The 14,855-nt window shown below is 43.0% G+C and overlaps 1 protein-coding gene across 2 annotated transcripts in view; it reads left to right on the top strand.

Annotated features, from left to right (window-relative positions):
• Positions 1 to 226: 226 nt before the first annotated feature.
• The window catches only part of pdgfc (platelet derived growth factor c), a 48,492-nt gene continuing 33,863 nt past the window's right edge, over positions 227 to 14,855 (top strand). Inside the window, exon 1 of one of the 2 annotated variants that reach the window (XM_037077850.1) lies at positions 227 to 1,088. In XM_037077850.1, the coding sequence (XP_036933745.1) occupies positions 977 to 1,088 (112 nt within the window). In that variant the 5' untranslated portion in view covers positions 227 to 976. The remainder of the gene's footprint in view (positions 1,089 to 14,855) is intronic. The other variant, XM_037077849.1, reaches the window with a different exon arrangement.

Below are 14,855 nucleotides of genomic sequence, written 5' to 3'. Positions count from 1 at the left end.
AGTGTTGGACTGTCCAGACTTATTATTTATCTTGTGAAGAACTTAAACTCACATTATCACCTCGCATCTTCTCTTCATAACTGGCCGTGCTGAGCTGTTTCAGTCAGTTATCTGGACACACTGACACGTTTCCTTAATACTTCTGGAAACATGATGTGAAGCTTTTGGACTGTTTTGCCTCTTTGACTGAAGCTGTGTGAGGCAGCTCATTGGACGAGGCAGCAGCGGAATAGTTAACATGCCGGGGAGTTTCCTCGGCTGGGAAGTTGTACTTTATGTATAGCACCTGTTGTGCCGTCAGTTGGCAGTCTCCAAAAACCCAACCCTCCGCCGCGCAGCGATATTTTATCTCAGTCTGCACCAAGTTATGACTCAAGAGCTCGCCAGACAACAGAACTCGTCTCGGTGCTGCGAATGGTTTCTGGGTTCAGACTGTATCAGGTTGCTGGACTCCCTCGCTGTCTCCCCCACCTCTCTCTCTCTCTCTGTGTGTGAGCTTTGGCTGTAATGCGTAAAGATCTGCGGGGATTTATTCAGACGGAGTCAAGAACGCAGCGTGGACGCGCGCTTTAGCCAAAATGCATCTGTGCCTCTCTGATGATCTCGTACCATAGATTATACGACTGCAAACGGACGCTTTCACAACTAAATCCAGGATTATAATTACTTAAAGCCAAACTTTGCTCAACTCAGAATCCAACAGGACCAACAGGTGCGCACTCGCATTGCGCAGAAGCGGCTGCTCTGGAGGCTCTGGAGGAGGATTTTTTTTTTCTTTTTTGTCTTGATTTAGGGAGATATAAATGTCATTGTTTCCAGAGGGACTGATGATTAAGATTATGTGGATTGTACTCTGCGTGTATCCTCTCCAAATGTGTCCAAAACAGCACTGCTGTCCTGTCAACGACGCGTGCGTGTGGTGATCCAAACCATCCCGTCAACAGCGCTTTGTGATCGCCAAACACCACTCATCCAAATGATCCTTCCATCATTAATCCTTCTTGCATCGCTTCTCCAACACTATGGCTCGGGAGCTGAATCAAGTCACGTCAGCAAGTTTCACCCTCCAGGTGTAAAGGAGCAAAACGGTGAGTTTTATCTCTGTTTGTAAGAGTTATTAAATGGATCATGAACTTCATAACGACGCGCTCACTCCAGCTGGGCTTAAAGACATTCTGTCTTTCAAAACGCACATCTTGCATCAGTTTAAATCTGCAATGAATGAGCGCGTTTCATTCGGTTCAAACAGCATTATCCTGCATAGGAAGTGCAAAATTACCTTCTACCTTTAAAGTGTACCCGTGTATGTTTAAGGGGGAAAACCCTCTGAAAGTCCAGGTCCCCCGGGAGAAGTTCCCCCTGTGATCATAAAGAAGGCTCCATTCATGCAGCAGCAGCGGCTCCGGGCGATGTAATTGGCCCACAGCCTCTGAACTGCACAGAGCTCAGATATCGAATTCAGAAATCCAGTTTGATTCAAATGTTTAATGTTGAGTCCAAGTCAGGCGGGAGGTGGTGGAGTAAATAATCACCCTGCAGGGAGTTCTGGCCAGCATGCAATTTGGAAATCAAGTTCCCTGTTGTTCGTGTGTGTGTGTGTGTGTGTGTGTGTGTGTGTGTGTGTGTGTGTGTGTGGTGAGGAGCACAGGGTCATCTTTCATATTTATTAAACACAATTATATTTATCTTCCAGCGCTGCACTGGATGCAGCCGCTCTGTTAGTTCGTGCTCTTCTCTTCTTGGACACAAATTCTTCACTTTCACCCACAAAACAATTTTTTGACTTGTGTTGTTATTATTATTATATTTTTTATCGGCTGCTTTATGATATGCATACAGAAAGTCAATTAACAGCACTAATCAGCACTAAAACAGCCAGGATACACGTGTGTTGGCTCTCGCCCAGTCCTGTTCATGCATATGCCTCTAAACCTGGAGCAGTAAAAAACACGTCCCACACTCTCCTCTGCAAGTCCACCAGACGCCCGACACTTGTGATATTGAGGCTCTAGTATCACTTCATGAAGAGCCTCTCTAAAGGAAGTTGTATTAGGATCAAGACAAGTCTGCCTGAGGCGGTGGGTGGGGGGCTGGGAGGGTGAAACGCTGGACTTTTACCCCAGATTTATGTCCAGAATGTGGCCAAGAGATAAGAGTGATCGGCTTTTAAGTTATGTTACATAGAACCTGACCGATATGTCTGCTGGCCAATATTATTATCAGTATCAGTAAAACAGCGTCTGTGTATGATTTGTCCAACAAATTGTAACATCAGACTGTAAAATATCTTTTCTGTGTGACGTCTTTTTGTCACAACTGTTCCTGGGTAATTGCAAAAAATGTATATCAGCCAATTTATCGACATCAGAATTGTTCACTCTCTCATATCTGTAACGTCATCGGCCCCAAAAATCCCGTACTGTCCGAGCGCTGACGTTACCTCAGTAAGTAAATGTATGCAAATAAAAGTCCAAAAGTTCTAATATGTCCTAAAGAAATGTTTGTTAGCAAGATTTATTTTGAAAGTCTAACTGGAAGTCACATATTACGTATCATTTCTTACTCGACTGCAAGCCTGTTCACAAGTAGAAGTGCTGCTAGAAGCGTCGGACATTTGTTGGCTGATAATTGATCTCTAAAGCTTCAGTAAGTCATTTGTTAGCTATGAAAAATATACAGTTGATGTATAGACAGAAAGTTCACCGCAGTATAAAAACACAAGAGGACCTCACAGAGAACAGTTCAAATCACCAACACATCCTGCAGATGTTGCACTGGTCAAACTTCATTCATTGCTCACTCGTCTATAGCCGCTGGGTCTGACTGGCCTTGTGTGAGGACATGCAGCGCTGACTTCACTACAGTAACAGTCAGGGCTGGGAAATCGGAGCCTCCCGCCGGGATCTCCAGGTTTAATCAGGACGGCTGAGAAAGGAAAACAACAGGGAGGAGAGAAGGGAGGGGAAGGGATGAAGGAGGTGAGGGAGGAGGAGGGGACGGGGGAACTGTGGGGTGGAGAGATGTTAAACTGTCAAAGAACTCTTTAAAACAGCGGTCACACATTGGCTGAGCGGCGAAGCCGGCCTGGCCGTCTGTAACCTTTGACTGGAGTATCTGAGTGCTCAACGTTCTGGCCTGCTTGATTGCTGAAGCTCTGTGAGACAATTTGATATCGATCTGAGGGAGGTGAGGGAGCCAGACCTGTCTGGCATGTTTAGTAGTAGTTGCCTGGAGAGTTACGGTCCCCGCTCGTATTAAACTTGGCAAGCGGCCGCTGATGACTCCATGAGATATCAGAGGGCCGCTGGTGTGGAGTAACCGTCTGTCACAGTAAACGATTCAGACCGAAGTCACAAAATAGGCAAACACAATGGGCACGAGCTCTGAAATGTAGATTCTGTGTGTTGTGGTCATAAATAATATAAACACTTCCTTCCTCCACCACTCAGGGGCATGTTGTCATGTGTTCGCCACATGGCTTTGAGGTTTCAGGGTTATTAAGGAAAACCATTGTTAAAGATGACATCTGCAGTTCCACAAAATCCTGATTCTTTTTTTAAAGTTGAAAAGGCTTGAAAGCAAATGCTTGACTCCCTCCACCACCGTCTCTGCTCATGTCTACAAGTTGTCCTCTTCTCGAAAAGAAAACACCCAAAAACTTTTTCCCATCATTGTTTCACAGCCATGTGAGACATGGTCGATATCCAAAATATCCTGCCCACATATCACACTACACCACATCGTCAGGGGGTCTCACATCTATCTGAGGTGAAACCACCACAGATGTCTGGTTACAGCAAAGACGACATGCAGCCTCAGTCAAATACATTGGTTCACTATTTTTCTTCCTCTTTGACCCCAAAATACTGCCGAATTGTTGAGCTGGCGTTCTTGTTAGAAATGAAGTGCTCCACGTCTCAGATCATGGCTTCACATCAGGACACTGAACCTGTACTAACCTCCTCCAGACTGGTGTCATTCCCGCCTTGTCACATCAATGCATGTTGCCTTCAATGTCATAACAGCTCTGCGTTCCTTTTCCTTTCCTTTCAAAATAAAAGCCTGAAGATGCTGTTTGATATTGTGAAAAATATGACGCTCATTGAAGAAAGTGTTTGAATTGCCTGAAGAAAACGAGATGCATGAACTCCAGTCAGCATTATGTTTGTTATAGTTGTGATTTGTGATAAAACAACAGGATTTACAGTCTGTGTGTTGAATAGATGATACAGCAGCGTTTTTAAAGTTCAGTCAATGTTGTTCTACCGTTTAAGTGAACAGACTCAGTTTTATCACCATAAATCTATATCTGCATCTCGTCTTCAAACGTATTAACCAACAGTCTCTACTGTACAGTCCTGTTTCATTACACTGCGTTGGCCTTCACTGTGGTGTTTACAGTCTTCCATCAGACAATGATTCTGCTGGCAGCGTCGGCTGTTGTATAACTCTGCACATCCATCTGAAGATGCAGCTCAGCTCTTCAGTCACGCAGGTCATCTCAGGGGGCGCCTCTTCATATCACTGCTCTTAGTTAAGTGGTCTGGCCTCAGTTTCCGTACAAGACCGCGTTCCACCTCCCCCCACCCAGCCCACCCGTAAACACAGGTCTTATTTAAAAAATCCGGCTGCAAATATTAGTAGGAGATGTGGATTACCTGCAGATATTCCCACATATCCCCCCAGAGCGCCACTGGGGGAAGGTATGCAACGCGCCAGACCTGCCAATGATCACAGAGGCTGCTGTTCCGCTAAAGATTACGAGATTAGGGGGAGGACTGGGGGTCATGAAGGTCACGGGCGTGTGTGCAGTTTTCCACGTATACTCAGTGTTGAAGATACAGGGGTGCATTGTGCATTCATTAGATTATGATGCAGACAAATAAGCAGTTTAGAGTCGGGACTTAAAAGACAGGAAAGAAACTGGGTGGCCTTGTTTGGACGCACGACTGTTCCAGGTGTAATGTGAAGCGGACATCATCCATTTACTCACAAATGGCTGTTGGTGAACAGTTTTTAATAGCACACTTAAGAAGCAGCGGAGTGGGAGGAGCTGTTTCGGTCATGCAGGGTTCAGAAGTAAAAGTCCTGGCAGTTCACTGACTGTTGAAATACTTATAAGGCTGCTACAGGCACAAAACTCCACAGTTTGAATGATTGAAGATGAGCGAACGCATTAGAAGATATCGTTTATAATGTCAAACCTTATTATGTGCACGACTTCTGGTGGAACCAGAACAAGAGATTTTCATGCTAACCAGAAGCTAATCCTCATTCACTGAGTGACTGGCACGGTATATCAGATAGAAGAATACATTAAATCCCCAGAATTAGGCAATAAATGAGCTACACCACAGTCACATCACTTCAGCATCACAGCTAGCTTAGTGTTAGTAGCTTATTCTCCTACAAAGTGAGTAGATGTCTTGTTGTGTTCTGCGTGCTGACGTCTAATCTCAACCTCTGTAGTCACATTTAGCCACTTGTTAGCAACCCCCGTTTATAAGACACGTAAAGGCTTCAGAATCCATGAGTGGTGTATCTCTTGACGTATTTTATGCCGTAGAACAAAATATGAAAACCACAGATGTTTTTTTTTTTTTCTACATCTGACCAAAAGCCCATTCATAAAAAGCCACTGAGCTCAAAACAACAAACACACTCACTCCTGCAGCACTCTCTGGCTGAAGCTAAATATCTCCCAGTTCATCACTTTAAATTAATTCACTTTTGGATTTTAGGGGTCAATTTTAGATGCATTAAGCAACTATTGCAATAACAGAACCTTCTCATTTTGCTTAGAAATGGCAGCTAAGGCTCACGGGTGTTGCAGTATTCATTGCCATCCTCCAACCACACAGGAATAAAAAAAGAACCAGAGCTGAGAGAATTAAAAGATTCTCATGGCCATCACATAAACCTAATGTATTTTTTAAATGGCTCAGGAGAGTCCTGTGTTTCAGAATTGAGGAGTTTTCGGGGATGTTAAATGAAATCTTTCCGATGGGAACACACAGTGATAAAAATACAGCGAGACTTCCTGCTCACACACTGACTGAGGCACTGCTCTGTTGCCTCCAATCATACATGCATGTTAAAGTGAGGAACAATCAAAATGTTTTTCCTCCCTCTCAGCCGGTTGTTACCAAATCTGTCCCGCCTTAACCAAACATAAGGATTTATATACAGCACATGCACGCCTCCCCAACTGGCAGCTACCAGTGTGGCCAGCTGGCATTCAAGTTTCCACTATGTTATTTTAAGTGGTTTCCACAGTGCTTAACTCAGTGTTTTAATTTGAAATCACGATACGCCTCTTAAACCGGTGAAACACAACGAGCCGGTCTTGGAATCTCCATTCATTCTTTAACGCAGGTCAGATGTTTCCCGAGCCGGCTTCCCTGGGAAAAGCTTGTTTCCAGTTAGAAGAGGCTGCACTTTGATGGATTCGCCTGAATGAATGAATGCAGCACGACGCAGTTAATCATTGTCGAGGGCAGCGCTATGGCAGCCAGTATGCTTGGCTGAATTAAAACCATCAAAGAAAATGGACGGCTCGAATGTTAAAAGAGCTCAAGAGGAAGCAAAGAGGGCAACAATTAAACAGAGTCTGCTGCTGTTGTCACATGAAAAACCACTTTAGTAAAAAGATGCCAGGACGCTTGAAATGATTTCTCATTTTCTCAGTGAAGCTATTGTAGTTTTTAATTTGAACAGTGGAATTTGAACTGGTTTCACAGGCCCGTCCATCATGAGCACATCAGTGAACATTGACTATAAATAAGAAAAAGAAAATCCCCAAATCTGCATTTATATGATTTTCCACGATAGCAGCAGAAGGAGCTCTTGACCACTGAACACAGGCATGTCTATGTCTGTGGACGGGGGGAGTTTTCCCCTCCACATCTCACTCCAGGGCAGGGGGACCCTGGATAACACTGTCTATGTTTTCCCTGTCAGCACTATTTGAACGTGGAGTGCTGTATTTGGCAAGCAAAGCATGCCACCGCCTGCCTGCTGTTTGTCATTTCAGGCAGTGAGAACGCCGTCTCCCCCACCTCCTCAAGCAGCTGAGAGATCTGGGTCACATGTTCAAGCTCCACTGGAGAAGAAATGTCGTCCAGAGACACCAAGTCTGTCTGTGCTCGGCTGAATCATCGTCAGTGAAGCTGGCTTTGCTTGATGTCAGTGCTTTAGCCAGTGATGGTCGAAGTCAGCAGCCAAAAAAGCAACAACGCCTTGATGAGCACGGAGCTCTGAACCTGCAGTAAAAGATTATTTGGCCACTTGGTGGCAGCACAAAAAGTCGCGAACACAACCTTTAAACGCTGGTACGGAGAATGTGTTTACAGATCCAGCTGGCTTATTTACATGTATTCGGACTCGTGCTTTTGAGCACAAGATAACGGTAAATACAATATTTTCTCGTGGATCTGTTTCGGGCTCCACCAACACCTGCAGGAATGTCGGCCTGTTTAGTTACCAAATGCTCCACCTCGCTGTGAGTGATGTAATCTCACTAAAACACCACAGCTAGCCAATCAAAACACAGAAGCGTAGGGTAGATTAGGCAGAAAACAGTCGTGGAAAAATAACGCCGTGCTACAAAATAGGGTTGAGGTTGGAGAACTTAATAACTGCTCGATAGTTTACAATCTTACTGTTAGTAATCAGGTAAGTGACGGGGTAAATTGTCATTTTCAGCCGGCTTGTCTTGTTGTGGTTTGTTGTTTGTAGCGTTGGGAATTTGAAACATTAAGATACAGGCAGCCTGTCACATTCATGGATGGATTATAATCTGGATTTCAGGTCCAAAGTTTGTGTCTATTCAGCCCATTAAGAATTGCAGCCACTGAATGTGGGCAGTAGTGGTTCCCCTGCGTGTCCCACAGACTTCACTTTAAAATTACTAAACTTACTTACATTTTAAAATTTAAATTCCTTTCCTGTTCTCAGAAAGTTTCACAAATATAAAACCTAAATTCATCAAAACAAAAAAAAAATCTTTATTGACTTTGATTGCAGTTCTTGTTTACATATTATTTAATCAGCCATTTTTATATAATTCTGTTTTGAGAGGAATAAAGAGATTATAACTGTTATTTCCCTGCGCTGTGCTGGTTGATGATTATTATTTATATCTTGAATCAGATCAATCAAACAGTTGTAATAAAGAAAAAAGTAGCACAGATAATGTGCCGACCAGAGAAAAGATATCGATCTTAATACCGTCCGTATGTTGGTGAATGTGCGGCCCGTTAAACTTCTACAGAGCCGTGGCAGTCGGGGTTGCTATAGCAACAGAATAGCCAACTGCTGGTGACAGACTTTTATCATTTCTGTCTCATGTGTCGCCACACAGTGAAAATACATAGCTGCGTTCATGGCAGGTTAAAAGGATTTGTTTTAATGTGAGCAGGCTCTTATCTGCGTAGCTACCGGCTGCCCTCAAGAAAGACAATTAACCCCCGGGCTGTGGATTGGCCAGCGTCAGAGGTTCACTGAGCGTACTCGCAGCTCCCGGGTGTGTTTGAAAATGTCTGAATGGAAATCAGGGTGTTGGTGAGAAAAGGCATTCATGCTCAGCAAACACTGCCTGGATAAATCTCGTCAGATGTATGTGCGGTGTCGCTCATGTGGCTCTGTGTTTCTGCTCTTTCAGTTTCTTATCTGTAGTGGTCTCATTGTCCCGCCTCCATCGGCTGCCCTCCAATAAGAAAAGCACTTTCTGAAATATTACCAGATAAGGACTGTCCACGGGTTACGCCATCAGCTTGGCTATATCATTCAAACGTTTGGCTTTGCAGATTCTTCATCACAAAAGCTGGTTCTGAAAGCCACAGTTTCCCTCCCACTTGTAACAACTTTATATTATCACTTCCCTCACATGCAAAATAAATACAGATAACATTCCCGTCATGTTTTCTTCCTTATCTTCCAAAAGAAATTACTTGACTTGAAAAGTAATTTAGCTTCCTTTGGTGGAAGGACTTGATGAATGTTATCAGCTGTTAGTGCACAATGAAGTCAAGTGGCTACAGTCTGACCAGCTGGCACAGAGCGGAGCAGCTCCGCATGAAGCAGACTGAATAAAACAAAGTGAAAAGAAAATGTGCAATTGTGAGTGGAGAGCGTGCCTCCGAGTCTGCAAGGGCAGAGAAATGTACAGTGTATAAATGTAGACGTCCAAACAAGGTACTGTAAATAGTCCCAGTGCTAACATTGATTCTGACAGGCGGAGCAAAGCGTCTGGCTGGTGCAGTCTAAACATGTAGGGTGGAGTAAGTCTGCCTCCAGTCACGATTACTTGTCAGAGCAAATACCTGTCATTCACTGTGAGTTAGCATTGTTTCCTCAGCTCCTTTTGTTCTGTCTGATAGTTGTCCAGACCCACATTCATGCTCTCACTGACATATTTCTGTCGTGGGTCAACTTCACATCCAACATCGTGAACTAAACTCACAGAATGATAGAAGAACGTCACCATTAGAGTCATCTCGACCCAACAAATGTACTCCTGATGTTTTGAATTACATATCACATTACCATGGTTTTATATACTTAAAGGTGCTTTATAGAGGAATTACCCAACTGTCACCAGGGTAACTGCTAACTGCTGTTAGCTACTTAGCTTGGTTAGCCATGCAGCTAGCGGTCCGGACTGGGAGCTCACAGCTCCAGGGGAGTGTTGTTGTTGATACTGCTAGCACAGGAGCTTGGGCTACCTGGTTAGCATGCTAACATCAGCAGGTATTACTGCAACACAAAACATAAATGCTATCAGAACAGAAAGTCTGAATTCATGTGCACTTTGAAAACCGAGCGTGTCAAGACAAGCTAATGTATTTATCTTCCAAGCTATGTAGTGTAAAAACTAAGACTGCATGATGAAAGTTGTTTAATCTGCTGTTAATGCTGTCAGGAATGAAGATCAGTCCTGCTGTTACAGAGCCGATTCCCTCTCAAACAGAAGCTTGCATTGACAAACTCTTCGGATCAGCTTGAGGCTGTAAGGGGTGAAACCTTACCAGCACAGCCTTGTTTTCTTACAGACCTCAGTTGTCCTGTGAGTACTGGTTGTCTTACGGCAACTTGAATTCCACCGGACTGAAAATCTTGGCAGCGAGATGAGTTGACCTTGGATACCGTCTCTGGAGGGCATGTCTGCATAGCTTGACAGATGTCATCACCTCCTATCACAGAGGTATTTCAAAGTTTCCTGTAATGACTCTAGTCTTCATTTCACTGTGGTTTCATGGGCATCGCATTGCAGTTGACTGACAGGGAGCTTGACCCAGATCAAGTGCTGAAGAATCCCACAGCTGTGGCTTTTATGACAGAATAAGCGTTTGTCGGTAACGTTAAGGTAGACACCGTGGTGCCATCTCCTGCTCCTGTGTGTCCTCCTGTGTTCTTGGACAAAACACCAAACCCCAAGTTCCTCCTGACGTTCAGCGGTGTGGTTTCATCATGGTAACAATAATACAGTCAGGGTTATTATTGAGAAACGTGTTATATTGTGGTAGAATTATTGTGCTCACTTAAGCCGAGATAATTACATTAAACAGAAACACAATGAATGCTAAAATATATTTAAGACCTGTCCTTGTTTTCTAAACAGTTCCTGAATGGACTAAAATCGCAGCACTGCTCAGGTTTGAGCTCAGTTAAATCCTAACAAGGTTTTACAAGGTAGTATAAATGGTGACCTGCTTGTTGGATCAAATATCAGCTTATTTCTCATCGTAATTATTTCCAAATATTGTTTTGTACTTTGCTCACATCATGTGTGATTTGACACGCATTACATAACTTGTCACTGTATTAGAAATTATAGTTGGTGTCAATAATAGTAATTTGTAAGCTCAGCTCTATAATCCTCTTTACAGTTGATGATGTTTTATTTACTGTACGTTGTCTTTATAATTACCTCCGAGCAATCAAGTCTTGATTATCCACTAAATGTTAATCTGTGTTTAAGATTTTCCTCAGCAGCTTTGTGCATTAGGAGGTTGTAATGTTTTCTTTTTGTAATGGATCATGATGGTTTGGGATCTAAAAACTACAGTTGTAACGTGACTCCAGTTGCGGACACACAGTCCAGTTGCCAGGATAAAATGTTGGCAGTTAATAATTCTGCAAACCGCTGATATGTTGACATTTGTATGTATCACGACTAAACTGTGTGTTTTTAACAAAGACCTCAGGACATCTCCAGCCTGTTTGTGGAGACAATAGCAGTTATTTTAAGCCAAAACATAATAATTTCCTCATCCTAACAAAGTGGTTATTATGCTGGAATCTAACAATACGATACGCGTGGTGTCTCACATTCATGAGAGTTCACACTCCTGAGAGTATAGTCCAGGTGATCCACTCTTTTACCCTCCCTATGTGGACTTTGTGGGCCTGATTACCTCCTTTGCTCCGGTCATATTTACTACGGCCACTAGAGGTCGCCTGCAGCATGACAATAAATATAAATATGGATCATAACAGGCTGCTTGAACAGATGGCCTATATAACCATTAATGGGGGAGGATGATCTGGAGTGATGGGTGAAGTGCTTTGAATAAAGATGCTGTCTGTCTAGCTGCAGCCATTTAAAAGTTCCTGAATGATTTGAAATCAAGCACAGACATATGAATTGAGAACAGACGGCTAGGTGCCATCCTGATGACCCGGAGTCTAATGATCTCCATGCTGGCTCGTTCCTGAGTAGTGTTGTATCAGGTGAGAAGTAAAGCAGTACAGTAAATCAGTTACGTTGTCATTGTGTGCAAATGTGTCACGTTTTGTGTTCCGTTGGTACATTTGAACATCATTAAATCTTTAGTTCAAGATCAATGCCTCCAATAATCCAAAGACTACATAAAACCCCCAACGACCGTCCAGATATGTTCATTCATTCTGAAACTGCATTATGGCGAAACACCGTGCTCTTTTTTTTAAAAATATTGATTTTTGTAACCAACAAATGACCCAAACTTGTGTCAGTCTCTTCCCCGCAGGGCCATATTTTTTCTCTAATATTTCCATGAAAGACTTCCTCAGAAACACTGAAAACGATGCAGCCACACAGCTTGATAAAAAGTGTCTCAGAGGTCACAGTCTGAAACAGACTCGACCGGTTTCCTTCTGCTCCTGAACGCCTCCCTCCCGCTTCATTATGATGCGAAGAGTTCCGCATGTGTGAAACGGAGCTACTACATTCATCAGCTGCCGCGGAGACATTTCATGGTTATCAAGCATCGTCATTAATGGTGCTAATTTTAGAAGGCGGCAATAAGATCCAGTGATGCGTGAGAGGCCTCATACAGTTTAGAGTACACATTGGACACCTCAGTGCTCGTTTGAATGTCAGGTTTAAGCAGCTGTGAAGACAATTAAATGAAGATGCAACTGTAATTAAAGCATTTTATTAACTTAGAACATAAATAAAAACTGTAAGCAGCACTTACAGAGAGTATAATAGTAGAAATGCGCTTGGTTAAGATATGATGATTACAATAAACAGTTACATGATGAATGTCAAAATATATTAAAACCTTCAATTTATATTTTGGCTCCTCAAATTAATAATTAGCTTTCAGTCCCCAAACTGTAGACTTATCGACTCGATAAAGTGAATGTTAGATGTGTATTTTCTGCAGTGCCACTTGTGCTTCGGGTTTAAGATTCTGTGTAACTGGGCCTGTTTGAATTACTCATATAAATTATGCATAGTGAGTCTAAATCTTCACAGAAGCACCTCTTCTCTCCATGTATCGCTCATGTAGCACGCTGTGCATCCCAACTTCCCACCAAAGTTTATGCGGAGTCATTTTTCGTGCTTTCAGTTCCCATTACCCAAAATACTTACAACACTAACTCATAAGTCATGCATGCCCACGGAAATCAAACCGCCACTGTGTCTTCTTAATGTGCCATCGGAGGAGAGTGAGAAAAGTACCAGGAGCTATTAAATGGAGATGTGAAATATCCCAGCTCTAATGCATTTAGGGGGGGGAAATAAAAAACACACCTGTCTCAGTAATCATCGGAGCAGCGCCGTCCCTCGCTGGCTGGATTATGTCACCTAGCACATGGCGAGATGTGATATACGACACTATGCCAGTGGCATACAGAGACGGTAACCCAATCACACATACTATTTTGAGAATGTATGGCTTTTCCCAAAGCACAAATAGGTTTTCGGTGCAGACTGGACACGCTCTGCCACGGCATGCTTACACTTGGATCCTCATGGGAGGGTATCCATTTCTACAGGCCAAATGGAATGAGAATGCACATTAGCTATTAGGTCTTATGACTGACTGGAATGATTTTTGCCAACTGTGTGTGTGTGCACGTTTGTGTGTAGCTGTCTGCACACTGGAAACGATCTGCAGCAGTCTTCATTTAATAAAATAAGAGTGAAATCACTTCTTACTGGAGCCAGCGCCTGTGTCACACAGGACTGTCAGTGTCCTGGAAAGTGTTTTGTCTTGGAGCTACAGCTTCATACAGTCACTCTGGCAGCTTCCACTGCTGGTGATCTGGAATTTCACTCTGCTGTAACACTCACTAAAAAAAGACAGATGATACTGATGGTAATAGAGGACATACTCTAATATCCATTTAATGATTTTTTTTAAAACATATTCTTTAGCAGGACTATATCCTTACTCTTGGCTTTGCTTGTTTTATTTGACTTCCACTTGTTCATTGAGAAAACTGTGGTTGTGAATACGACACAATGTCCCATCTGAAACTTTGTTACAGCAGAAATGAGCTCTTGTCCTTGTACAATATAAAAAAACCAACTTGGCAACACCGACTGAATTACTGGAAGAGGGCACTTTATTCATTCACCAGCCTGACTCTTCCAGTAAGTCAGTCAGAGATGTCCAGTCATTTCTCACATTCGGTTCTCTTGTGTCTTGGACATCCAGTTTAGGTAACGAGACTGTTTCTACATGTCCTTACGCCAGTGTGTGCCACAAGTAGCTGATTTGTCTCTGCACATGATAAATGGCTATAAATGTATCACACTTGATCAGAATGTGACTCTAGTTATGCTGGAGCTTCCTGCAAAAAGTGTGAAGAGGAGAGAGATAAATGTCCAGATGCTTGATGGCCTAGCAGCAGTTGAAGTGTACAACATAACTAGTCAAGTGATGGAAAAAGTCAAGTCAAGTTTCAAATGGATCTGGGATTGCACGCTGTGTTGTAATCAGAAGAAGTGATACATGCTGATCGTTCTTCCTTCGTACAGACAGGATGCATTTTGATTCTACTGTTCATAAACAAATCATGAACGGAGAAGCTCGATCACAGAGGGATCAGCTTGCTAACAGGCATTTCTCACAGCGGACACTTTGAGCTGTCGTGGCAGGAAAGGCACAGGTGTAACTAATAACATTAATTATGGCTTGACTGCATTCAGGTGTGCCAGTAAGCTGTGCCAATGGTCCACAATGCAAAACAAAGGTGTCCCAGCGCTGGCACAACTAACCCAGTACAGCCTGCACTGAGGCTTTTAGTCAGACTGTGTTTGCCAACATGTCCACTGTTGGTCACAAGATGTGGTGTTATAGCTGGACACCAGCAAATGAAAACAGTAGTGTCTGGGAATCATATAAAAGTCTGAAAATATCACGAAAAATATATGTTGTGTTATTTCAAGGCCTTTAATCTTAGCGAGTGCCTGCTCTGGAATGAGTCTGTTTCCATCCAGGTGATAATTAACGTGACATGAACTGGGCAGTTTGCCACTCAAGTCAGTAATGGGCATTTGGAAAAGGAAAACATTATTCATTCGTATAAATTTCATTTTGTTTCCAGCAGAGGTGTGAAGTACTCCTACTCTGTCA

This window comes from Acanthopagrus latus, chromosome 18 (assembly GCF_904848185.1).
Source record: "Acanthopagrus latus isolate v.2019 chromosome 18, fAcaLat1.1, whole genome shotgun sequence".
In the NCBI taxonomy this organism is placed as follows: Eukaryota; Metazoa; Chordata; class Actinopteri; order Spariformes; family Sparidae; genus Acanthopagrus; species Acanthopagrus latus.
The sequence above is the reverse complement of the archived record's forward strand: the minus strand, read 5'-3'. Positions and strand labels throughout refer to the sequence as shown.